This window comes from Penicillium riverlandense (genome assembly GCF_028828495.1).
Source record: "Penicillium riverlandense strain IBT 135883 chromosome Unknown utg000008l_segment0_segment0, whole genome shotgun sequence".
NCBI classification, from domain to species: Eukaryota; Fungi; Ascomycota; class Eurotiomycetes; order Eurotiales; family Aspergillaceae; genus Penicillium; species Penicillium riverlandense.
The window spans coordinates 2,013,394-2,038,042 of record NW_026643199.1 but is presented as its reverse complement, the minus strand read 5'-3'; the positions used below and the strand labels follow the sequence as shown (position 1 = coordinate 2,038,042).

General features: G+C 49.4%; 10 protein-coding genes across 10 annotated transcripts; 7 read left to right on the top strand and 3 right to left on the bottom strand.

Annotated features, from left to right (window-relative positions):
* Nucleotides 1-99: 99 nt before the first annotated feature.
* Nucleotides 100-1,776, top strand: N7474_009829 (aromatic amino acid and leucine permease; the record flags this gene model as incomplete). The annotated part of the gene is made up of 1 exon (XM_057201239.1): nucleotides 100-1,776. One exon carries the CDS (start codon nucleotides 100-102, stop codon nucleotides 1,774-1,776), a length of 1,677 nt encoding a protein of 558 aa, XP_057049226.1.
* A 653-nt stretch (nucleotides 1,777-2,429) lies between these two features.
* Nucleotides 2,430-3,152, top strand: N7474_009828 (putative 2-haloalkanoic acid dehalogenase; the record flags this gene model as incomplete). The annotated part of the gene is made up of 1 exon (XM_057201238.1): nucleotides 2,430-3,152. One exon carries the CDS (start codon nucleotides 2,430-2,432, stop codon nucleotides 3,150-3,152), a length of 723 nt encoding a protein of 240 aa, XP_057049225.1.
* A 131-nt stretch (nucleotides 3,153-3,283) lies between these two features.
* On the bottom strand, nucleotides 3,284-4,270 carry N7474_009827 (fungal specific transcription factor domain-containing protein; the record flags this gene model as incomplete). Its single annotated transcript, XM_057201237.1, has 1 exon — nucleotides 3,284-4,270. The coding sequence occupies one exon, from the start codon at nucleotides 4,268-4,270 to the stop codon at nucleotides 3,284-3,286; it is 987 nt and encodes a 328-aa protein (XP_057049224.1).
* A 3,152-nt stretch (nucleotides 4,271-7,422) lies between these two features.
* N7474_009826 (uncharacterized protein) lies at nucleotides 7,423-9,711 on the bottom strand (the record flags this gene model as incomplete). The annotated part of the gene is made up of 1 exon (XM_057201236.1): nucleotides 7,423-9,711. The coding sequence occupies one exon, from the start codon at nucleotides 9,709-9,711 to the stop codon at nucleotides 7,423-7,425; it is 2,289 nt and encodes a 762-aa protein (XP_057049223.1).
* A 2,108-nt stretch (nucleotides 9,712-11,819) lies between these two features.
* On the top strand, nucleotides 11,820-12,125 carry N7474_009825 (uncharacterized protein; the record flags this gene model as incomplete). The annotated part of the gene is made up of 1 exon (XM_057201235.1): nucleotides 11,820-12,125. The coding sequence occupies one exon, from the start codon at nucleotides 11,820-11,822 to the stop codon at nucleotides 12,123-12,125; it is 306 nt and encodes a 101-aa protein (XP_057049222.1).
* A 1,503-nt stretch (nucleotides 12,126-13,628) lies between these two features.
* N7474_009824 (uncharacterized protein) lies at nucleotides 13,629-14,236 on the top strand (the record flags this gene model as incomplete). The annotated part of the gene is made up of 3 exons (XM_057201234.1): nucleotides 13,629-13,740; nucleotides 13,855-13,958; nucleotides 14,039-14,236. 3 exons carry the CDS (start codon nucleotides 13,629-13,631, stop codon nucleotides 14,234-14,236), a joined length of 414 nt encoding a protein of 137 aa, XP_057049221.1.
* A 488-nt stretch (nucleotides 14,237-14,724) lies between these two features.
* On the top strand, nucleotides 14,725-16,157 carry N7474_009823 (DNA replication factor Cdt1 C-terminal domain-containing protein; the record flags this gene model as incomplete). Its single annotated transcript, XM_057201233.1, has 2 exons — nucleotides 14,725-15,379; nucleotides 15,400-16,157. 2 exons carry the CDS (start codon nucleotides 14,725-14,727, stop codon nucleotides 16,155-16,157), a joined length of 1,413 nt encoding a protein of 470 aa, XP_057049220.1.
* A 268-nt stretch (nucleotides 16,158-16,425) lies between these two features.
* On the top strand, nucleotides 16,426-19,299 carry N7474_009822 (mismatch repair ATPase MSH2; the record flags this gene model as incomplete). Its single annotated transcript, XM_057201232.1, has 2 exons — nucleotides 16,426-16,449; nucleotides 16,498-19,299. The coding sequence occupies 2 exons, from the start codon at nucleotides 16,426-16,428 to the stop codon at nucleotides 19,297-19,299; spliced, it is 2,826 nt and encodes a 941-aa protein (XP_057049219.1).
* A 373-nt stretch (nucleotides 19,300-19,672) lies between these two features.
* Nucleotides 19,673-20,574, bottom strand: N7474_009821 (uncharacterized protein; the record flags this gene model as incomplete). Its single annotated transcript, XM_057201231.1, has 3 exons — nucleotides 19,673-19,870; nucleotides 19,916-20,229; nucleotides 20,283-20,574. The coding sequence occupies 3 exons, from the start codon at nucleotides 20,572-20,574 to the stop codon at nucleotides 19,673-19,675; spliced, it is 804 nt and encodes a 267-aa protein (XP_057049218.1).
* Nucleotides 20,575-22,338: 1,764 nt separating this feature from the next.
* N7474_009820 (uncharacterized protein) lies at nucleotides 22,339-23,393 on the top strand (the record flags this gene model as incomplete). Its single annotated transcript, XM_057201230.1, has 2 exons — nucleotides 22,339-22,980; nucleotides 23,037-23,393. The coding sequence occupies 2 exons, from the start codon at nucleotides 22,339-22,341 to the stop codon at nucleotides 23,391-23,393; spliced, it is 999 nt and encodes a 332-aa protein (XP_057049217.1).
* Between the last annotated feature and the right edge of the window lie 1,256 nt (nucleotides 23,394-24,649).

Sequence of the window (24,649 nt, the reverse complement as noted above, 5' to 3'; positions counted from 1 at the left end):
AGAAACATGGGGAGAAAGTACAAAAATTGAGGTGTAGATCCTCATCCTGGGCAATCACTTTCCCTCTGAATTGGTTTGCATGCCACAGTGTCTTCAATCATGCCAGCTTCTATGACAATCCCTACTTTGGCAGACAATGGCATTGAGGCCGCAACTCTCTCTGAAAAGAAAATACCGGCCTACGACGCCGAGATGGCAAAATCTAGTGATCTGGAGAATGCCGCAGGTCAACTCGAGGAGATCAAGAACTTCAGACAAGGCCTTCACCAGCGACACATCCAGATGATTGCCCTTGCTGGCACAGTTGGAACCGGCCTTTTTCTCAGCTCAGGGCGAGCCATTGTGACTGCTGGTCCGTTGGGTGCATTTATTGCATACTCTGTGATCGGCCTCGCGGTGGCAAGTGTTGTCTTCGGTGTTGGAGAGATGGGAGCGCTCGCTCCGCTTAATGGTGGTTTGATCCGATATGCAGAGATCTTCTGTGACCCTGCTCTTGCATTTGCCAATGGATGGAACCAAGTTTACTCCTACATTGTCTCTATCCCATCCGAAATCGTTGCTGCTGCCGTTCTCATCGAGTTCTGGACCACTATCAACAACGCGGTTTGGATTACTGTATTTGGGCTCTTGATGCTCGCTACCGCCCTGGTGTTCGTTCGAATCTACGGAGAACTCGAATTCGGATTCTCGATCCTCAAAATCATGCTAGTGATCGGTATTAACCTCATGGCCCTGGTGATTACATGTGGTGGAGGACCTGACCATAAGTCAATTGGCTTCGCCTACTGGAAAGCCCCATATGGACCTATGGTTCAGTATCTGGGAATTCCTGGCTCACTGGGTCGCTTCTTGGGATTCTGGAAAGCATTCGACAGCGCACTCTACGCTTATTCAGGCATTGAGAACATCACCGTGGCGGCTGCGGAGACCCGATCTCCCCGTCATGCCATTCCTATGGCAGCGCGCCGTATATTTGTCCGTATCTTGCTCTTCTACGTCATCACAATCTTTATGGTCGGCCTAGTAGTGGCATCTACCGACGATTCTCTCCTAGGATCATCAGGAACAGCTACTCAGTCACCATTTGTCATTGCTGCTCGTGAAGCTGGCATTAAAATCGTCCCCTCGATCATCAATGCGGTTGTTCTCACCTCAGCCTGGTCATCGGGTAACTCCAATATGCTAGGCGGGTCTCGAATCCTTTACGGAATGGCAGTTTATGGACATGCCCCCGCTGTTTTCAAGCGTATCAACCGCTTCGGCATCCCCTATGCGGCAGTGTCTCTCTATGGTTTGTTCATGGCCCTCGGGTATATGACCCTGTCCAGCTCGGCAAGCACAGTGTTTACCTGGTTACAAGATCTCGTCTCTATCTCTACCCTGGTGAATTGGATTTGTATCTGCATTGTCTATTTGCGATTCCTCTACGGTTGCAAGAAGCAAGGGATCGATCGCCACAGGGAACTTCCGTGGGCGGCGCCCTTTCAGCCATTTTCGACCTGGGCCTCATTGATCCTGTTTATTCTTCTTTTCTTCACCGGAGGATTCACAACCTTTATACACGGGCAGTGGAGCACCGAGACCTTCATCTCGAGCTATTTCAACTTGCCTTTTATTGTGATTATCTATTTTGCCTACAAGTTCTGGATGAAGACCAGAATCATTCCGCTGGCGGAAATCCCTATTCGACCTTTCATCGAAAGCTACCAGAACAACCCCGAGCCAGAGCCCAAGCCAAAGCGCGGTCTCTGGAGGCTTAATATCTTATGGGCTTGAATCAGCAAAATCTTAGCAATCAATTATATAGCAAATCTATGGAATTTTGAAACTTCTAAAGCCAAATACGTGTCTTTGTTTTATCTCTCATCATTTTCTTGGATGAAAAAACCCGGTTCCCAAGGTTGACACACCTGCCCACAATAGTTCTTATCTTGCCTATCTTGGTCTTGTCTCACAACAATAACACAGCTGCACATGTATGGGACAGGAGTTTGCTTTTCGCTATCTGAATGTAGAAGACGATGGCAAGATTCCCGCAAATCCCCACTTTCATGATAGCTAGCAGCTGTCCAATAAGCGTGGGTCGGCCCGGGTTTACCAGATCTGGAATGCCACGAACATCGAGTTGAATTGGCCTATGAGATAGTTGCCGGTGCGGGGGACAGCTGCTTGTTCGTGTAGTTGCATAAATATTTCCAGTTCTCACTAGGTAAGCTACACATAAGGAGCTCTCAACTCCAATTGGAACTACCAGACTGATTTTACCACTATTTTCTAGCCCAGGTTCCCTTCCAAACCCCTCACTGTTTTCAAAGGGATCAAGATCACCTGCTTTACACCTGCCGAGAGATCTAGCAACAGCCTCGGACAATTCTCAACCCCAAAGCCTTCCACTCCCAAGGAACCTCCTTCCACTTTCCACTCTCACCATGGGCAACGAAAAGCATGTGGTATTCGATGTCGTCGGGACATGTGTCTCCTTCGATGCATTTTACAACTGCATCGAACGCGTTATTGGCGACAAACTACTCACAAAAAGCATCACCGCTCGCTCCTTCGGATTCACCTGGATGACAGCCGCCGAGCTGGAATTTACTTTCCTGTCAATCTCAGAGCGCTACCGACCTTATAAGGACGTTCTCACAGCTTTATTCTTCCGCACACTGTATATGGCTGGAGTCGAGTCCCCAAGAACATTCGCGACAGAGGCGGAGCGCGATCAGTGTGTTCAGGGATATTCAGAGCTGGAGCTCAGGCCGGGAACAAGCGATTGCTTTGCGATATTGAGAAACGCTGGATTTACCGTCTGGTGCTTGACCACCGGGGATACTAAGCGGGTTCGCGGGTACTTCGAGCGTGCAGGCGTGGATATGCCGCTTGAGAACTTCATCAGCTGTGACACGCAGGGATTGGCCAAGCCCGCTTTGGCAGCGTATAGACCGACTCTCGCCAAATTTTCTCCTGGCGATGTAAAGTGGTTCGCAGCTGCGCATATGTGGGATGTATCGGCTGCTGTCAAGGTTGGCTTCCGTGGTGCCTACTGTACGATATATGAGAAGGAGTCTTGCGAGGAGATCTTTGATACTAAGATGGAAGTTATGGAGGATACACTGCCGCAGATGGCGAAGAGGATTGTGGAAGCTTCTGTTTGATTGTTACAAATTCTTACAATATTCATGCATAACATACTCGTCAAGTGATAGACCTGCGACTGCAAGTTCCACTTACTTTGTCAAGGCAATGTAAACCGTCACAATATGAGCTTGGTACTGTTCATACACAGTCATATTCTTTCATCGGTCACGAAGTTAGGATTTGTGAGAAATTGCCCAAGCACCTGTGCCTCGTTGTATGTAGGCCACCCGACGGAGGGAGACAAATTTTCGGTGCCAAACATAGACATCTCAATCGAAGGATCGATGCCATTGAAAATATCGCCACCAAAGGTGAACGACGGATGGGAATATGAGTCCAAGGCTATAGGCTGACTAGATGATAGATCAGTTTCTCCAACCTGGCAAGCCAGAGGATCTGGAGCCGACGCAGACGAGCGCGACTCGCTTCTTTCGCCCAAATTTGCTCCCCATTTCTTGAAAGCCTCGTAATCCGACATGGGCTTTCCCTGAATATGTCCCAGCTGCCTATGTTTTGCTGCAGTGTGTAAGCGAGCAAGCGCCCGCTCGAGTGATTCAATCAATGACACTTCAGATCTCGCCGATTCCCCTGCCGCTGACATTTCGCGAATCATGGCCAATCCGTCCCATAAGGGCTTGCGGAATTGCTCAGAGAAATTTTGGATTGAGTAAGCAATCAGCACGAGCAAAGACGCCCGACATGAGCTATATTCGATGTATGAGGCTCGTGCAAGACCTATTCCGCTATCTCGTAATCGCTGGCAAATATCCAGTGCCTCGTTCGCGGCCTGAATGCAGTCATTGATTAAGTCGTTTCGGCCTAGCGTGGATCTATGTGACCCTCCCTCGGTTCCCTTGGGGTGACTTTCGGTGGTATTGTTCGAAGGAGCAGGTGAACTTGTGTTGGAGTCGTCTGACGTTTCTTTTTTGAGAAGGAAGGGTCTTCCGACAAACATCCGAATCAAACAGTATTCCAGTCTTAGATGCATTGCCGAGCGAACATGCGTGGATTCCAGCGTTTGGTCGTTTAGAGCATCACTCGGGAGGGAGTCCCACCATTTTGTGAGAGCACCCTTCATCGCCAACAAACGCACGACAATCTTGGGTGTGCCTTGCTTTTGGCAATGCCGCAGCATGTTGCTAGAAGATTGTTAGCTTCACGACAGCTTATTAGGTTTGGGAAAAGGGGATGGGGCTGGAAGGTACATTTCGTGAAAGAGATCTTCGAGAAAATGAACCAACTGTATCGAGATCTTAGCGCGCCCAACAGTCCCCGGGCAGTCTTCTGGATGCGAATTTCCTTGGAACGAAGGAATATTTGCATCAACATCCGTTCGAAGTACTGAAAGGGGCCGACCATGAAAGATCGATATTTTCCTTTATGGCATCAGCAAATGTTCTGCGTACTTGGAGGATGAAAATAGATCTTACCTCTCTAGTGCATATGCTGTCCACCAGACACGGTTGCGGGTTTCGATCATGGCCGGACTGAAGGCCTCATTCTTGCATTTTCGATGCATCCCGTTCTGCATCCCAAGCCGCATAGCGAGATTAATATAAATAAAACCTAAGCCCGATGCATCAACAGGTAGCGCATAGTAGCCAAACAGTAAGCACGCCTGGACGCTCAAGAGAGAGGATATCTCAATGATTTCGGGTAGTAGACGGATTGCATGTTGATAAAACGTGGCGCCTACATCATCCTCTGAGAATGTTGATTCCGGGGCGCTGATCGAACCCTGTCTTGCAGACTCAAGATGGGAATATTGTGTTCCAATGGCAAAGACAATGAGAAGTATACTAATCGTCACTTCGCTGCCATTATTGGAGAAGCTTTCTGGGTTGGTGTACAGCGAATTCACTGTTTCAAGGACCCAAGATTCCTCAACGAAAAAGTAATGGGTCTCTGCGTACTTGAAAAATGTGTTCACTAGGAAATTGGCAACATGTCGAGGAGGGCAGGATGAGACCGCTCCTGATAGATGGTTGTTCGCAGGGCGTAATTGATGGGCGCGGGGAAATCCAAGGTCCTGATCCTGTAAATGCTTCTTCATTAGCCAACGAGGGTCAATAACGGTGGCCAGCATAAAACATACTCGGCTCTCTATCTCCTTTATGTGGCTTTCTATGCGACTTTTAATTCGCATGGAAAAGTTCCAGTATGAGAATTCCCCAGAGAAGTCTGCAATCATTTAACATGTATCTCAAAAGCCAAAAGGTAAGTTTTCCAAACGGACGGGTTGTGCTATCACCGACTGGTTCCATTGTACAAGGCTCATCATCTATCCCCAATCCCTCCGAGTGTTGAGGGTCGGAAGCCACCGCCGGTGTAGTCTCCTCATCGGCATCAAGGGCGTCCGCCAACTTTCCCAAGCTTTTCGTATCCAGCGTGATCCCTTCTATCGTGCGTTTCAGGATTCGCTCCATATATCTTGCGCGCTCCATCAATTGTCGGAACTCGGACCTCTCGGCTTTTTCCCTGATCATCCTTAGATAGGCTCTGCTAAATCATCGCTCATGGTCGGTCACCTTGGTATATAAGGCCGAAATTCGCGAGACCTCGGCGGGAGACCCCGGAACTCACATACCCGCTGAAAATGAGCACATCTCCTGCAGGGGGGCCCGCCTTCACACTTCTCCTTCAACCGTCGGCACTCATCGCACCTGCGGGCATAGTGTCAGTAAACTGAATCACGCGTCGAAGTTGATGTGAAACCTTACGCCCGGGCGGCGCGCTTCTTTTGTTCCATGAACACGCCTTAGACACTCTTTCAGTAGGAGCAATTCAATTCCGAAGTTGGAATCGAGCAAGACGCAAGCGGGGGAGGCCCCGTGATGCGGAGAAGGGATAGATAGGCTTCTACCAATCAACGCTTCCCACTGAGGTCCTGGGCAACGAGACCAAGGTGGTAAGTCTATTTCGGCGATTTTGCTTTTAAAATCCCTTCGGGACTTAGAACCGATTGAGCTGTAGAGCAAGGCGACCTTACCTAGTTGTCCCTTTTCTAATAGGGCGACGGCATCCCAGGAGATACGCACGAGAGGCCTTATGTTTCATCTTTTCGATCCTCTTTCCGTACTATCAAATCAAACATTTTGTAGTAAGGTTGGGCATGTCTAGTACAACAGGCAGTGATAAGGTCAGGGATCAATAATGATTTATTAGAGGGGAAGGTCTAGGGGATTATCAAGCAGAGAAATGCCTGTTTATGCTACTCCTCAAGAGCACACTCTATTTGCCCGTCCTAGTCACGTAATAGTAGACCGGTTGCATTCACCTAACTATTCGATCTAGACATATTAGATGAACTACATAACTTGATTCATTAGGAATTTGACAAAAAAAAGTTATGGGACGAACCGGGATCGATCCGGTGACCTTTAGATAAGATGTTTCTCTCAACTGAAGTAAGCTTCAGTCTAACGCTCTCCCAACTGAGCTATCGTCCCATTGGATGGCTTATTTTCGGACAGTTGCATAAACAGTGTAGATTATATAAACTGGTAACCTAGCTCATCTGTGCCAACTGAATCGTCCTGTATGTTAGTTTAGCAGACTTGAAAAAAAAAAAAATTTTGGTGTGCAGCATGACACTGCGGCCAAGCCCGCCTGTGCCCAAGTAACATCTTTTTTACCATTTTCTCAGGTTGCCTCCCTTCCTTCCTCTAACTTTCAGACACAGTCTTGACTATATCTACTCTTTTTCTCTAAGGATTTTTGATCATCACCAGTCAAATCCATCCAACACTACATCCCAGCCCAGCCCAGCCAATCTCTATCGGCTTACCTATCATCCACTGCCTCCCGAGCTTTCCTAAGAAAATGTCCTCAACAGCACTATCATTGTTGAACACAGACCAGTCATGGCTCCTGACAAAGCTCTTCCCAAGAAGCGGCGTCGCGAACCAACTACAAAGCTAGTCGAGATTCACGAGGACATTGCCAGCAAAAAGCATGCGATCTGCCTCAAAAGCTGCGTAGAGCCTCGTGCCTTAATTTCACCCCTGATGGAAACCCCACCGACGACCAGATCTAGGAGACGCAGTTAGAATTTGGCGAATCCTCATTGTGTCTGAGACTACCAGGTATGATTGAAGTCAAGGTGAAAGAGGAAATATTCGAAGGGGCTAGGCGATGTTACCAAATATAGCTCTCCTAAGTTTCAGAATGCGATTTCAAGCGTCTTTATTTGAGCTACGAGCAAGGATCCAAAGCAATACAAACTAACAAGATATCGATGTTCACCCGAAAAATCCAGAAACAACTCTAAACCTTCAAGCCTAGCATTTAGTCTTCCAAAATCTCAAGTTCTGGGACGGACTCAGCGGACTCAGCCATTTGTTTCGCCTCTCGCCGCAATTGCGCTTCTAACTTTGTCGCCCTCATCCAGGGAATGTTTTCATCCTGAGGAATAAGCCAAACACGGCCAACTGTGCACCATTCCGGGCAGTTGATTCTCCTAAGAGCGATGTATTCGCCTGTTTTGGCATGCCACTTGGGATTGACATTCTGGCCACAAGGATGTGCACACTTCTCGCACTTGAGGTCAACAACCTGAGGCTTTGTATAGTCCTCCACTTTCAGGTCACCCACTTTCAGCTGACGAGAGAATTTGCTTTTAGCAGAGCAACGGCCATCTTCCTTGTCATATGTTCCCTCTTCTCGACTGCGTTTCGGCTTCCTAGGGAAATGTGACGCTGAGTTCTGAGCATCTAAGATCTCAGTCAACGCCTCGGTATCCATGTATGAAAATCGTTTGACGAGGCGATCGAGAGTCTGCTTGTTGATAAATGGGATTTGATGATCAACTGGCACAAATTTCTGACTGCTGACGCCACAAGTCGCACAGGGGAAGCCACGTGGGACGTATTTCGCTCGGAACCCCAGAGTCCATCGAGGGTTTGCATCAATGGCAGTGTTTTGTCCGCTTTCAATACCGGGAGCCCCCACCACGGTCTTTCCTTGACAAAAGCCGCACCATAACTCGACACTTGAAGCAAGATGTCCGCAGTCTCCGGCCTCTCTGAGACCCTTTTGCCAGTCCTTGCTCGATTCTGGTGCACAGCCGGCCAGGAGGTAAGGCAGACCATTCAAGGGAAGCCCATGTCGCATTAATCCTTGACATATCTCAGAGGAACACCTCAGTGCACGCGCCAAATATTTGCCGTCATGCGTCAAAGAAAACAACGGAAGGGGGTCAGGGTCCATGGGAGTCTGGCAGGTATCGCAAGCCCGTGGGATCATTTCAAACGTTGGGAATTGCTGGCTCAGTTGAGGATTTGAATGAAACTTTTTGACGCCGGAATTGAGTAGTCGTTGCTGAAAGTTCATTAACGCTCGAATAATTTCAACGGTCTCTATAACGACTAGGTCGTTGGAGGTTCCATTTGTGCAGTGCCTTGCGTAGGCGGGGATGAGGTCGGCGGGCTTCTGAATAGTGCATCCGAAGAAGTGCTTCTGCTGCTTTTCGATCCACTCACGGATGAGAGGTGGCAAAGAAGGTAGGAACTGAGACTCGTCGATGATTATCTGTCTGTATTTCTGTTGGAAGTTTCTTTTGCCCTTTTGTGTCCCCTTCTGCGAAGATAAGACCTCCATTAAGATTTCATAGAGTCTTTTCACGGACATCGCAGAGCTGGTTGGAGAATCCCCTGTCGTCTCAGTGCCTGAGAGCCTCTCTTGCTCTTCGGAAGAAGACGCTGTTGTTTCTCCTATGTTGCTTGTGGCTGGTGTTTGGGCTTTCGAGGTTTTCAGGAGGGAGAAGAGTTGGTTTGACTGATGTCTCTCAGACTCGCCTAACCGACTTATGGATGCCTTGCTAAGAAAATCTGCCTTTGAAATCCACGGCATCAGAGAGTAATATTTGTCATTGAAGGGAAGTCCCGCGAGCTTGTAGGCACAACTGATAACCTGATCTTGTCGGACAGCTTCTGGGTTAGATTTCATATTGAGGCTAAGAAACCTCTGTGGGTGTAGGGCGAAAAGCAAGATCTTGGAGAGCTCCTTTCGATTTGAATTTCCCCATTCGAAGAAGAGCCAAACGTTCTCATAGTCACCCCACAAGCGAATATTTGAGAGGTTCAGGGTTTTCAAAGCCCATCTGCGGACGTCTGCGCCGTATAGAATTTCAACTTTGGCGTGGATTGTCTCTCTGATCCAGTCCGTTAGGTCCTGATGCAACCTCCGGATATCATCTGGGTAGAGCGAGAACGGCTTGAAGGGCAATGGTGTCCTTCGGTGGAAGTGATCGAAAATGAAATGTGTCCTAGGATCGAACTTATTTTCAAGTACAATCGCAGTGCAGGGACTGGTGATATCGCCTACTTCCCCGTTCGCGATCTTGAGGGAAGTAAAGGACGGCACATGTAGATGGTGGGCTATTTTTGCCTGCCAAGAGCCCGATGGAACCACAATGTGTTCCGCGACCTGCTCTGTGAGCTCTTTGTAGGCCCTCCAGCGCTGCGTTTCTTCGAAGCGGAAGGCTGATAGTCGCCTCTTTATCCCCACATCTTCGGTGGCTATACGTATGTAGTCAGCATTTGATAAACAGTTAGAAGATTGTATAAGCACTAACATGATTTTTCGCGACTTTCAAGATCTCGAAGGTATGGTTCCAGTTCCTTCAGAGCGTCCACTTTGGTCGGTGGAGGCTGATCCAAGAAGAGATCGCCAAACAATCGATACATGCTGTATGTAAGGGTGCGAGGAATCCTGCTTACTTCGGGTCAGGGTTCTGTTGGCAGCGAGAATAAGAGTACCAACAAAAGAAGGATGGCGATCAGAATCTAACAAACGAGATCAACTCATCTCAGGGTACATGGGGTACGTGTATAGAGTCCGTCGTAGTGTGTAGACAAGATGGATGGTCCGAGATCTGACTCAAGTGACAGGGTTTTGCTGCTGTTTTGTTTTTGTTTTGGGGGGTGGGGGGTTGGCTGCTGGAAGAGACAAGATAGACAGAGAGTGGGAGGGTGGGAGGGAGTGGGTCAGAGAGCGAGAGGGTCAGAGAGGCAGATATTTGGGAAGCAGACGATGTCAAACCTGCTGGAAAAAAGGCCAGAAAGAAGACGGATGGAGTGCGAAAACTCGTTCAATACTAAAACTGGAAATATTATTAACAATGAATAAAGCTAAGTGCAAATAGTCAATTGTCACATAGCAAATACAAGGGACGAGGATGGGATAACAGAGTAGATCTGATTGCAGTGGCACTACACTGATTTCCAAAGAAAATAGAGAGTATGTAGTAAAAGAGGTAGCCCAGTGTAATAATGACGCCGCTTCAAGCTATACTAGTGACCTTTCCGCATTGATTTCACAGATGCTGGTATATATTATATATTCTTCCTATTGCACCTGCTCCGAAGGGAAAAGGAAGCGTACGTTACGTGATAATACGTGATTTAGCAACGCCCCCTACCGTTGTCTGTCAGGGCTCGCAGCGCGGCGGCCTGAAAGTATGCGATACTACTATATATATTTTGGTCCTAGGTATGACGAAGTAAGACGTCGCCATAGTGGTCTTTTTGCCTAGTGGTAGAATCGAGTGGCCAGGGACGGTTCCTCACACTGTCGTGCCGCCTACTTAAAAGTTTATCTAAGTATCTGAACTACGAATTGTTGGCAGAATAGCTAGCGCAGTATATATTCAAAGGCTTTTTTATTTTCGTAATCCCACGGTATATATGAAGTTTTCGCGCATAGGTCCCTAGGTGTGGGCGTTCGGGGCCGGGTGGGAACACTTCGACAGTTCCAGGTCATCGAGTGAAGCTCGCGAGGTCATGACTTGCCTAGATATAAATTATTAAATTGATTGATCGAGAGATTCGAGCAAAAAATAAGACTATGGTATGAAAATAAGACACGGGACAAAAAAGATATGGGACGAACCGGGATCGATCCGGTGACCTTTAGATAAGATGTTTCTCTCAACTGAAGTAAGCTTCAGTCTAACGCTCTCCCAACTGAGCTATCGTCCCGTTCGATAATTTTCGCGGCAAAATGGCATGATATCAAAGAATTCTTAGGATCATGAATTCTAATACCCGACCCCAGAGGGCAGGTAGTGTGATACTACTATAAATTAATATTGGACCTAGGCATGACAAAATTAGCATATCTTCCCACAATATTTAATATCGTGAGAAACCACCATATGACAAGAAAAAATCCACTCACCTAGCTATCATATCTAGAAATAAATTTGATTTAGGAGGACAATTGACCAAAAAAAAATTTGGGACGAACCGGGATCGATCCGGTGACCTTTAGATAAGATGTTTCTCTCAACTGAAGTAAGCTTCAGTCTAACGCTCTCCCAACTGAGCTATCGTCCCATTGAATGTTTCTTAATACAAATATTCAGCCAAATAAACTATATGGAAGATAGAATTTCAATAGCCTATATCATCTGTGCCCTAAGTCATGTCTCCTTTCTTTTGTCTTTATTAGATTGCCTTCTTCCTTCTTCTGACTTTAATATAGACTATGTATTACCCAGAAGGGGCACCCGACAGCCCGTTGATCCTTCCTGCACCACGCATACGGCCCACAGTTGGGGCTGCCGTGAGCGGCTGCCGGCCCTGCTTACCAGCTCGTTATTTAGTGTAGTGGTACTAGTTGATCTCTTGTCTCTTTTCTCTTTTCCTCTAGTTCCACTTCTTGACGAGCAATAGGTCTCAATAATGCCCGACAAGAGCAGTCCCATAGACGACGACCACTTTACTCCCCAATCCGAGATCAACCCAGCGCTCCAGCCGGAGCACCTGCTTCGTCATGCTCACATCCATCAAACAGCATTTGCCGAGCTTGGCCACGACGATGACGTTGACTACGCCAAAGATGCCTCGTTCCAGAATGGCAAAGTCCCGGACCCAACCCCGCTGAACCATACCTCCAAGAGTCAGAGCGACGATAGCAACAACGTCGAGACCACGGACAATTTTCCGGCCCCAGCGTCTGTGGTACCGCCGTGTCAACGCTCTTGCTAGATAGAACCATGGAGCGGACCTTGCAATATTGTACCGCAATAATCTGCTCGCCTTGGGCCACAAACAGCCGTTGCTGGTCTTCCGCGCGCCCATTATAGCCGAGCAGTCTAGGACCGACTAGATCACCAGATGGCACAACAACACCTGATGCCGTTAATACGTTTGGAATCTCTATGTGAGCTTTTCATCCAAAACCTTCTGCTCTTGCGAGTGTTCGACAATGGGAGCTGGTGCAATATGGTAGCCAACCACAAGATATATATATCCTCTCCTTCATCGATACCACACTCAATCCGCTTCTGTGTATCTTCTAACCTCAAAGCATCACGAAAGCACTGCGCATTATTGTCCAAGTAATAAGACTTCACCTGCTTCGTTGGGATACGAATCGAGGTTTTCGTACGGCATTAATCCGGAAGGGGTGTGGTTTCAACTACCTCAATAATGTTGAAGCGATTACCTAGGCCTGGATCATGGTAATATCCGTGAGGTTCGTCGCTATTAGTGACAAAAAGATTAATAGCGGACCGTGGTATAAAGACCTATAGGAGAATGCTAACAAGCTTTTTGGAAGGACATTGGATCCTTGCAGAAGGGCGAATAGGATGGGGCAACTTGCGTCGGCAGAAAGACAGAATAATATGCTTGTGAGAGGAGTACAGTTGGTGATGTGGCAGGGAGACTGTAAACACACATTTATTTCTATCTCTTTTCCTCATGTTAGAGATTAGATGTAGTTCATACATAGAGTGGGTGGGTTAGTCAGGGCTAGCCCATTAGTATGACGTCTACCCCGCATCGCCCCAAGCTCTCCTCTGCTTATCCTCATTTCCTTCCTATAAGGATAGGCATGATCCCATATGTTTTGTTATAGAATAGAAAATAACATATCCTACGAGCCCCTCGTATATGTCAATTATTTGATTGCGTGGAACTACCCGTGAGTAATTGTAATTCATTGGAGCGGAGTCGTCTAGCTCGGCGATGACACCTAGTGACGTCGACGGGGCAAGCTGCAAGAACTTAACCTAGGGAGGGGATGGTTAGACTTTTGGGTCGAGGAGCTAGGCTGGGCTTTCTTTGCTCGGCTCAGCTTTTGAAATGCGGAGTGGCTTAGGAACCTGGGTAGAGAAAAGTGCGAATTTTTCTGGATAGCTCCATCTATACTCAGGGAGTATGATGTTATGGAAGGGATGCGGAGCAAATGAAATATAGCTACAGACTAGCACTAAAGGTCTTTCTGTCATTCTCTTTTAACTAATACTTTTGCGAACATGAGAGCAAGTAACACCCCCCAAAAAAGAGGAAAAGCCCGACCGAGCCACATGCAACCCCAACGAAGACGTCATCGCCCGCACGCGGGAATAAAAGCAGGGATCCTACCTTCTACCTCGCCCCAGCTCTACTATCACGCACTTCCCATATCCTCTGACTCTGCCAGACAACAGCCCAGAATCAACAATCGATTGATCGCTTAACCCTGCTCACTCACACACACTCACCATGTCTAAGAACCGAACGGGCCTCTACCTGGGTCTTGCGGTGGCGGGCGCAGGCGGGTACTATCTGTACCGCTCGGGGGGAGATGTCGAGGGTGCGAAGAAGGAGATGAAGTGTGGGTTCTCATCTTTCTTTATTTTTTATACTTTCCCTCCTACTCCCAAGGAGATTGCTTGCTATATACATACTACTGTGTAGAGTGGAGCATATCTGTACTAACACTGTACAGTCGACGTGAACAAAGCGCGTGATAAGGTCGGCGAGACCGGCGAGAGCGCCGAGAAGAAGGGCAAGAACTTCGGCAAGGAGGCCGGTGCTGCTGTGGATGATGCTGTGCGTCCCCCACCGCATTTTCCTTTCATACGACACTCTATGGGAGCATATCTACCAAAACAAGATACTAACCGGCTTAGGTCAACAAAACCCGCACCACGCTGGACGAACGCATCCCCCAGAAGACGCAGGAGGGCATCAACAAGGCCGAAGAGCTCCGCAAGGATGCCCGCCAGAAGTTCCATGAGGGCGTGGACAAGATGGATCGCACAGTTGAGCAGAAGGCGGCGGAGACGAAGGGGACGGTGTCCGGGTGGTTCAGTTCGGGAAATAAATAGATCATTGTCATTATGTCTTTAGTGCGCTTAGTTAGGTCTCGACTCGATCGAATCCATTTGTCTGGTATGGAACGGGCGGTGTTTGATTGGTGTGGTAGAGGCCGAATAGGACATTCCGATGCTCGGGAGGTCACCATAGTGACCAGAATGCTGAGGATTATTCGGTATATACGGTGGAGAGTATCTTTTTGATTTCTCTTCGACTCATTGTGCTTTTCATTCTGTTCTCTTGGCTTGATTGAAAATAATCACTTAATCACTAATAATTGTTGAAATCGCTTTAACCCCTTCGGGTGGTGTACGCGACACGACACGCCTTGGACGCGCCTCTTCTCCTTGTCGCGTCTCACACTTCCCATCCTTCTTTCCCCGTCTTACTTTTCACCCACATCATATTCCCGGTATCTCTTACCCTGTGTGATTATCTTCTCCCATTCCTCCTTCCTCATCCTTTCTGTTCAATAAAAAAGAATAAAGGGGTAGTCGCGATGCCGCGCACCGCCAGACAGAGCTGCCTCGCCCAGCAGCAGCCAGCCATCCAGGCCTTCACCAGAGCCACCAAAGCCGGCGCGTCGCAGCTGCCAACCACCAAAAAGTCCGCCTCCTTCGCCTCCTTGCCCGTCTCGCCTTCCAAAAAACGGAAACTCCAGGAATTGGAGAACGTGGAAAGCGCCAGCCCACAACAGACTGCCGAGGAAAATCTGACACCCTCCAAAGCCCTCAAGCTCAATCAATTGTCCGTCTCTTCACCGCGCAGTGGGCATTATGCATCGCCGAAACGAACCCCGAGTCGACGCGCTCGCGCATCCAATGCCAATGTCCAGGAAACCACACCGTCGAAACAGCGGACCCTGAACTTCGAGAAAATCAAGGCGGAGCCCGCCATTATCCCGCGACCGGCGTGTTTTACCGAGATCCTGGATCTACACTCGTGCTTTGTCCAGGCTCTGTCGCTCCACGCAGCCCACAATGGCTCCAACAACCCAGCGGATCTCAGACAGTTTCTTCCCAGCGTCACTCGCATCTGGAGGAAGCGCAAGGTGCAGCAGAAGGATCTGCAGCGGCTGGTCTGGATCTGGGATCAGAGCACCAAATCGAGTAACGTCTCGTACCGTCTAGCAAACTACGGCCTGGGCAAGATCTGTCTTGAGCGGCAAGTGCAGACGGAGGAACAGCCCCCGCGCTGCAGGAATCGTTTGAGCAGGCCCTTGATTTACTCTGGGAGAAGGCCCAGGAGGCATTCGATGGTGCCAGTGACGAAGATCGGGCGTCGCTGTTCATTGAGACGCTGGGCTTGTCCCCCGTGCACGAGTCGCTCATCCCATTCGCCTCATTCCACAAGGGTCAGCAGCGCTTGCAGGACTTGAAGGGTGGTATCATTCGCATGAAGACCGAGAAACTGCGCGCCGAGTCCGAACAGTGTTCACCCAAGACGCTAGCCGCCACGACAAACCGCCGACAGGGCCTCTTGGACCGCATAAAGAACAAACAGCTGCACCAGTCGACGTTACCTCCGCCTCCCACCAAACGCGAGGTCATCCGTCGCGCCGCAGCCGACCGCGTCGAGGAGGTCGCCGGCATCTTGGCGCTGCTGCGTCCGGCGGGTTACGTGGGCACGGGGATCAAAGCCATGCTGGCTGCGCAGCGCAAGCCGTTCAAGCTTGAGATGATCGTGCAGCATGTGCAAGACTCAATCCGCAGCCCGATTGCCTCGGAGGAGGTGGTGATGTGTATTGAGATCCTGGCCGAGGCCGGTGTGGCGGGTCAGTGGGTTAGCATTGTGCCCATCAACGAGATGCGCTCGGTGGTGTTGAAGTCGTGCAGTGATGTCTCTGCTAAGGATATCGGGGCGAAGGTCGCCAAGCTGAAGGCCGAGTGGGATGCGCCTTGTGGGCAGAATGCTCTGCTCGCACCTGTTTGATATGTTGTTTCCTTTTTGCATTGTCCGTCTTGCATCAGCGTTGTGATACCCTCCTGTACAACACCACCAGCATCATCATGTTAGTAGTTATCCTAGCCTCAAATGAATTAATTAATGATCAATCAATCATTCCATCATTCGAGTTAAAAAAGAAACCACTTAAACACGCGACGCGTCTCACGTGACGGCGTTGCCACCAAACGCGTCGTCTGCGCGGGCTACACCCCCTGCTCTACAACTGATCTGTGTTGCACACTCAACCGACACAATGTCTTCTCGGCCTGACCTAAGGGTATGGATGCTTGCTCTATGCTACCACAAGTCACTAATTTATCTGTAGGTCGACGACGAAGTCGGATTCATTCGATTCTTTCACTCCCTCCCTACACCCGACAACAATGAGACAATCCGCGTATTCGACCGAGGTGAATGGTACTCGTCCCACGGCGGCGACGCAGAGTTCATAGCTCGTACCGTGTACAAGACGACTTCGGTCCTGCGCAACCTCGGCCGCAGCGAGACAGGCGGCCTGCCGTCCGTGACCATGAGCGTGACAGTCTTCCGCAACTTCCTGCGCGAGGCGCTGTTCCGACTCAACAAACGCATTGAAATTTGGGGGTCCGGGGGCACGGGCAAAGGGAACTGGAAGCTCGTCAAGCAGGCCAGTCCCGGCAACTTGCAGGATGTGGAGGATGAGCTGGGCAGCGTGGGTGCCTTGTCGATGGAGTCTGCGCCGATTATTCTGTCCGTCAAGATCTCGGCGCGCGCCACAGAGGCTCGACATGTGGGTGTCTGCTTTGCGGACGCGAGTGTGCGCGAGCTCGGTGTCAGCGAGTTTCTCGATAACGATGTCTACTCTAACTTCGAGTCGTTGGTTATTCAGCTCGGTGTGAAGGAGTGTCTGCTCACGATGGATACAACGCGCAAGGATGTCGAGCTGGGCAAGATCCGCGCTATTGCGGATACCTGTGGGATTGCCATTTCGGAACGCCCGGCCGCCGATTTCGGGGTCCGTGATATCGAGCAGGATCTGACGCGGTTGCTGCGGGATGAGCGCTCGGCGGGCACGTTGCCACAAACAGAGCTGAAGTTGGCGATGGGCTCTGCGTCGGCCTTGATCAAGTACTTGGGCGTCATGTCCGACCCGACCAATTTCGGCCAGTACCAGCTCTACCAGCATGATTTGTCGCAATTCATGAAACTGGATGCTTCGGCGCTTCGGGCGCTGAATCTTATGCCGGGCCCGCGGGACGGGTCTAAGAGCATGAGCTTGTTTGGTTTGTTGAATCACTGCAAGACGCCTGTGGGCAGTCGTCTGCTGGCGCAGTGGTTGAAGCAGCCGCTGATGGACCTGGCTGAGATTGAACAGCGGCAGCAGCTGGTCGAAGCCTTTGTCGTCAGCACGGAGCTGCGGCAGACGATGCAGGAAGAGCACCTACGCGCCATTCCGGACCTCTACCGGCTTGCGAAGCGGTTCCAACGAAAACAGGCCAACTTGGAAGATGTTGTCCGCGTATACCAAGTTGCCATTCGGCTGCCTGGATTTGTCAGTGCGCTGGACGACGTGATGGATGAGCAGTATCAGTCACCGCTCCAAAAGGAATACACTTCCAAGCTTCGGAGTCATTCTGATAGCTTGGCCAAACTGGAGGAGATGGTGGAAACGACAGTCGACCTCGATGCGCTGGAGAACCACGAATTCATCATCAAGCCCGAGTTTGATGAGAGCCTTCGCATTATTCGAAAGAAGCTGGACAAGTTGCGGTACGACATGGATATGGAACATCGCCGTGTTTCTAAAGACCTCAACCAGGACATGGAGAAGAAGCTGTTTATGGAGAACCACCGTGTGCATGGCTGGTGCTTCCGTCTCACCCGCACCGAGGCGGGCTGCATTCGCAACAAGAAAGAATACCAGGAATGTTCAACGCAGAAGAACGGCGTGTACTTCACCACATCGACTATGCAGTCCCTCCGTCGCGAGCATGATCAGCTCTCCTCCAACTACAACCGCACCCAGGCCGGACTGGTCAACGAGGTTGTAAACGTCACGACATCGTACTGCCCCGTTCTGGAGCAGCTCGCCGGTGTGCTCGCTCACCTGGATGTCATTATCAGCTTTGCTCATGCCTCGGTCCATGCCCCGTCAGGCTATGTCCGCCCAAAGATGCACCCGCGCGGGACAGGGAACACCGTGCTCAAGGAAGCCCGCCACCCGTGCATGGAGATGCAGGACGACATCTCATTCATCACCAACGACGTCTCCCTGATCCGCGATGAGTCCTCGTTTCTCATCATCACCGGTCCCAACATGGGCGGCAAGTCCACATATATCCGCCAGATCGGCGTGATCGCCCTCATGGCGCAGACGGGCTGCTTCGTGCCCTGTACCGAGGCCGAACTCACCATTTTCGACTGCATTCTGGCGCGAGTGGGTGCCAGCGACTCGCAGCTCAAGGGTGTCTCGACTTTTATGGCGGAAATGCTCGAGACTTCCAACATTCTCAAGTCCGCCACCTCGGACTCCCTGATCATCATCGACGAACTTGGTCGTGGCACCAGCACCTACGACGGATTCGGTCTTGCCTGGGCGATTTCTGAGCACATCGTCACCGAGATTCGTTGCTTCGGCCTGTTCGCTACCCACTTCCACGAGCTGACTGCGCTGGCGGACCGGTACCCCAAAGCCGTGCAGAACTTGCACGTTGTCGCATTCATCGGTGACGGTACTGCGGCTGCCACTGAGACGGAAACAAAGAAGAAGCGTCAAGTGACTCTTCTCTACCGGGTGGAACCCGGGATTTGCGACCAGTCATTCGGTATTCACGTTGCGGAACTGGTGCGCTTCCCGGATAAAGTGGTGAACATGGCACGCCAGAAAGCCGAGGAGCTGGAAGACTTTTCGACCGCCGAGAATAATGGGGACAAGGCACAGGCGCCTGTTTCCTCGCTCGACAAGTACTCCCAGGAAGAGGTGGAGGAGGGCAGCTCCCTCCTCAAGGAGATGCTGCTGAAATGGAAGATCGAGATCGAGGGCAAAGACTTGACGGCGGAACAGAAGCGTCAGGCTATGCGGGATCTGGTCAACGGGGACGCAAAGCTGCAGGCCAACAAGGTCTTCCAGGGTATTACGGCTTTGTAGATGAGGTGTGTCCTGCTTTCATGGGCTCGGCGTTTCTGGAGGAGGGCTCTCGGTGGTCTGGCCATGTCTCGGATATGTTTTATTAATTTCTAAATCCAAAATCCCTCTATGCCACCTCTACTATAGTACTTGTCCGTAACATTTACTGCTCCGAACCAATCATGTGGATGTCCACCTTGGTCGTGGTACGGGAGGCAATTGTCGCAAAAAGGCCAAAACTTTACAAGTCTAGAATCTTTAGACGAACGTGTTTGTGTTCTATAATTTCTTAAAATTACTTAAATCTATATACAATATGTACCCCAAAAGCCTCAATCCCAAGACCTCGCCACTATTATTGATGTACTTCCAAATGTGCCCAAAGCTAAGGGCCCTAATTTGAACTGACTTGATCTTCCCAGGGTGTCCTGACTTGGATGCCAACCTTCCCTACTACCTTAGACAGTAGATTGGAAAGAAGGTGCTCAAGAAGACCATCCAAACCGAGCGTTTGCGGACCACCTTTAAGTCCAACCATCCTAACAGCTCCGTCGACATGGCGCTTCAACATGGCCTCATCATTGATGAATAACTAGCGGTGGTCAGCGTTGTTACTTATTCATAGAAGATGTCTTACCTCGTCATAGGCTAGCATTATCGCCTTTGCAACAGTCGAGTCACTATAGACCGGTGTCTCCGCTGAGATCGCGTCTCTCAATGACTGTAAGCTTTTGAGCTTATATTGAAAGCCTAGCTGCGTGAAGAACTGTTTTTGTTGTTCTTGGTCTTGGTGATGATAGCTCGCAGATAAATTCCGACACGACGCAAGAAATAATATATCCAAAAGATTTGCTTCCGTCAGCGCAAGCGGTACCCATACCGTTGTCATGCGTTGGGAGAAGTCGACAGCGAGCTCGGTGCAGCGCATTAGGGGGATTACACCTGTCACATCTTTGGGGAAACGGTTATCTTTGCAACAAAACTAGTGTTCCGGCCAAACATACAGTGATCAAATAGCCTTTGCTCCAAGGGCTGCAAGGGCCTTGCGAAGCTGGTGAATGGGTCTTTTCGGGAAGCCGGAAGTACCGTGACGATCTCGGTTAGCCTGTTGAATCTACGACTCGCGTCAATCAGCTCTTCGCGCTTCTTCTGGGCCTGGTATTGCGAAGTCCGAAGGCGCCGCGCCTTGGCGTGGGCAGTGCGCGCGGCGTGCGCGCGGGCGACTCTCTGCTGTGAGCTGGATGATGCGCCAGCTTCGGGCGCTGTAATAATAAATTGTAGTTCCCGTGACGGCATAGTGAGACAATACCTCTGCTATGAGCAGAGTAGCAGGTTTCGCAGGGGAGAGGATGGGGGGCTGATGATACTCTGGTACATCAACTGCTGATAAAGCACGAGCTAACCATAACTAACGTAATTCCCAAGCGACCCGCTCACCCAACGCGTCTACTTCCTCATTTCAACTACCCGCCATGCCTCCTATTCGAAATCCAAATTTCTAAAATTCTATCAATCAAGAGGGTAGAATCCAGCTTGCAATCAAAGCCTTCCAGAATGGCGAATTTCTATCTTCGCGAAGCTACGCGCGTATTTGCCCAGCAATAGACGTCGCTCTGCGATCGCATCAATAGCCACCAATTTCGCAAAGATATGCGCGCAAATAGTCATAAATTGACTCCTAAAGAAGAGCAATCGCTTTTGCAATAGAGTATCTCTACGGATAGGTGCGGAGCTGCCCCTAGACCATCAATAGTTAGGGAGATGGCCAATATTCTATTACGGGAGCGCGGTAATCTGACTATTAGAAGTAATCGGGCTACTAAAAATATTAAGCGCTATCTAGAGATCATATCGCGCTTTTCTCGTCGATTGGAAAACGGCTTTATGCGAAGATGCGCGCATTATTATGCAATAGTTTAAGTTTGTACGACGCACAATCGACGAGAACGGTACCAAACCTAAGCATATCTACGATTCTGATGACACTGGCTTCGCAATGGGCCTTGTATCTACTATGAAAGTAGTTATAAGAGCCGAATACTACGGTCGGAGATCGGTTCTATAGCCAGGCAATCGCGAATAGGTTACATCAATTGAATGTGCGAATTCGACTAGATTTGTGCTTCCTACAACCATTATCTTTAAAGGGAAAGCCTACTACTAAGAGGCTTAGTACGATAGCCTACCTAATGGTTAGAGAATCGAAATCAGTGATAATGGTTAGACTATAGACGAAATGGGGCCTAAAAGAACGCATTGCCCTAATAGGTCTGATAGGTAGAAATTTGAAATTAATGGCGTTGGTGGTCTAATGAATCGATTTAAAATAGTGGTAATTGACTGGGTGGGCCGCTTGGGAATTACGTTAGTTAACTAGTGCAGCCAGGCTGACGGCCAGCGCCCACGTGACATGCTTTGGCCTTACAGGCAGGGCATCGCAATGGTTGGAGGGCAGAACTATAGTCTAGATTTTACCATATACAACACACTCGTTATTCGATTATAATAAGACGTTCGATTGCTTCATTATTCTATTCGGTCGCAGCATTCGGCTCCGTGCCAGCCAGAATCCCCTGGTTCTCCCGTCGGTCTGTCAGTCCTGATCTGACGCGCCACTGTGCAACACTTCCCGCTCCACTGGTTGGGGGCCGTTTTGACTTTCGCCAAGACCTGCGCCTCCCAAATGCGGTGTAGATTTAGATGCTTTACTATGTAGATGCCAGGAACAACTACCTCGCCTCATTGACTATGGCATGGACAAAACCAAACACCGAAAATAACGGAAGTTAGAGGCCTAAATCCGAATGGGTTTGTGTCTAGACAAGACTTCCTAACCATGACCCTTGTCTGCCACACCGCGCCAAGAGCGCCGCCTACTAATTACAGGATAGATTACCGACCAAAAACCGCAGTGTCTTGCCTGCTGAAGATAATGCAACGGAGATAATATGACTGCATTTATAATCCAGCTGTAGCGACCTGTTCGTAAATCTATATAAATATCGAGCATCTCTCAGCATTATTCACACCAAGAATCTCACCCAACAAAACTTGCCTACCATGAGCGGAACGGTTGTCATCACCGGAGCCAATGGCTCCCTGGCCCTTGGCTTCGTCGAGACTTTCCTATCGAAGTATCCTCACCATACACTGGTAGCCACCGTTCGAAACCCATCTCCAGAGAAAGACCCCAACACGGCCAAGCTTCTGAGCCTAGTTTCCAAGTACCCAGCAGCCAAGGTTCACCTTGAAGCCCTCGACCTCGGCAACTTAGCTGGTGTTCGTTCCTTCGCTGAGAAGCTAGCCGTCCAGATCTCCTCAAAGGAACTTCCGCGCATCGCAGCGATCGTCTGCAACGCCTGCACATGGTCGCTTGAGTCGGGGCAGAAGTTTACGTCGGATGATTACGAGGCTACCTTCCAAGTTTGCCATCTATCTCATTATTTACTGGTCCTGAAGCTGCTCGGTAGCATGGACACCACATCTGGACGCATCGTTATGCTCGGCTCCATCACTACTTATGCCGATAAACCTAATCCCTTGTCTTCGCTTGGACCATGCTTTCCTAACGACTTTGAAGAGCTGGTTAAGCCGTCAACGGACCCACCGAAGCTTGTCCACGATAGGGGATTCCAAAGATACGCAACCGCAAAACTTGCAAACGTCACGTTTGCAAATGACCTCAACAAACGACTCCAGAAGGTATGCATGATCTGGTTGTGTACATCCAAAAGCAATTCGCTCATATATTCCAACAGGATTCCAAGCTATCAAACATAACCGTAACAGCCATGGACCCCGGTGGCCTCCCCTCATCCAGAGCCCAAGCAGGCCAGAAGAAATCTGCTAGGATTCTAATGGCGACAATAAACCAGCTCATGCCGGTCCTCAAGCACTTCATTACAGCATTCCGCACTACGGAAGATGCTGGACGAGACCTGGCCACTGTGAGCATTGATCCGGCATTTCAGGGTAAGAGGGGGTATTATGTTGGCCAGAAGTTGGACACTGCAGCGCCGGTTAGTCAAGATGCTAGTATGCAGAAGCAGCTCTGGGAGGGGTGTTGGAGGTGGGCAGGCCTTACGCCCGCGGAGACAGCTCTTCAGAATATCTAAAGTTGACATGCGGGAAGAGTTGTTAGGCTGTGTGCACCTGTACGTTCCGGGTTTTCTTTGCCAGGGGCCTTGCCTATCTGGGTGGCCGCCCTTCAGTGAGGGCGCTCAGGCTCTGGCTCACTAAGTAGATTTCAGCACGCAGTACACAGTGAGCACTCCTTGGATGCTCACTAAGTGATCAGTGGCGCTTGATGGAGGTCATTCGGATGAAATCCTGGCTACCACGGCAATCTTGTCGGTGTATGAGTTTCTGGATCGAGGCATGCAGCTCTTAGCTTAGAAGTCATTGACCCTAAGTTCCTCAAACTAAATCATTCTAAAGAAACTGGTCGAGTTCAATTCTATGTTAATATAGCCCTTAAGTTTGATTCGATTAATCTCTCTATGAATAATATTCCTATAAGTTGTTGTTCACAAGGCGAGCAGATGTGAATTTCTGCAGTGCAACTTCGTATAGTTCGTATACGGCGCGTTCTGCAATGCAACACCGTATATTTCATGCGCGGCCAGGGATAAAAGGACAAGGGAGGAATAGAACACAACCATTTTCCACCATTAATCAACCATTTTCGTTCAAAACCTGAGCAAGGCCGTCATCTTTTACCGGTAGAAGGACCTCTTCTGTATCTAAATCCCTCGAATCAAGCACAATCATGATCTGAGGGGAAATATCATCCTGGTTGTACAATATATGTTGATTCCGCCAATAAACGAGTCAGTAGTCTCAGAACTCAACATATAAAGCCCCCTTCAACTCCCCAGACAGATCCAAATATTTCTAATATCATCCAGAATTCAGTCTTAGTCTCAAATCAACACACAAGTCTTGCTTCTTCTTGAAGAAACAATCCATCCATCAAAATGCGTTATTCTATCCTTAGTCTTGTTGCAACAACCCTCCTCAGTCTCACTGGAGTTAAAGCCTCGTGCACCTGCGAAGTCGGCACAGCTCAAGGCGAATACTGCGGTTACTGCCCCCAAGTCGTCAGTGGATGGACCCTCGACCATGTCTATGAGTGCAACTCTGGTGGAGGCTGCCATGACTATGGTGTTAGGGACAGCTGCAAGACGGGTTATTCCCAGTGTCCCGTTTAAACGCTCTATCATTTACTCTCACCTGTGAGTGGACCCAGCTTCTCCTGTCTTTGCAGTATATAATATCCAAAAATTATTGTCATGGTACATTATTGACTTGGAAAAGAACTTGCTTGAAAGAGCATTTTGGGTGTGAGAAATGAGCTTGAGTTTTGGAACAT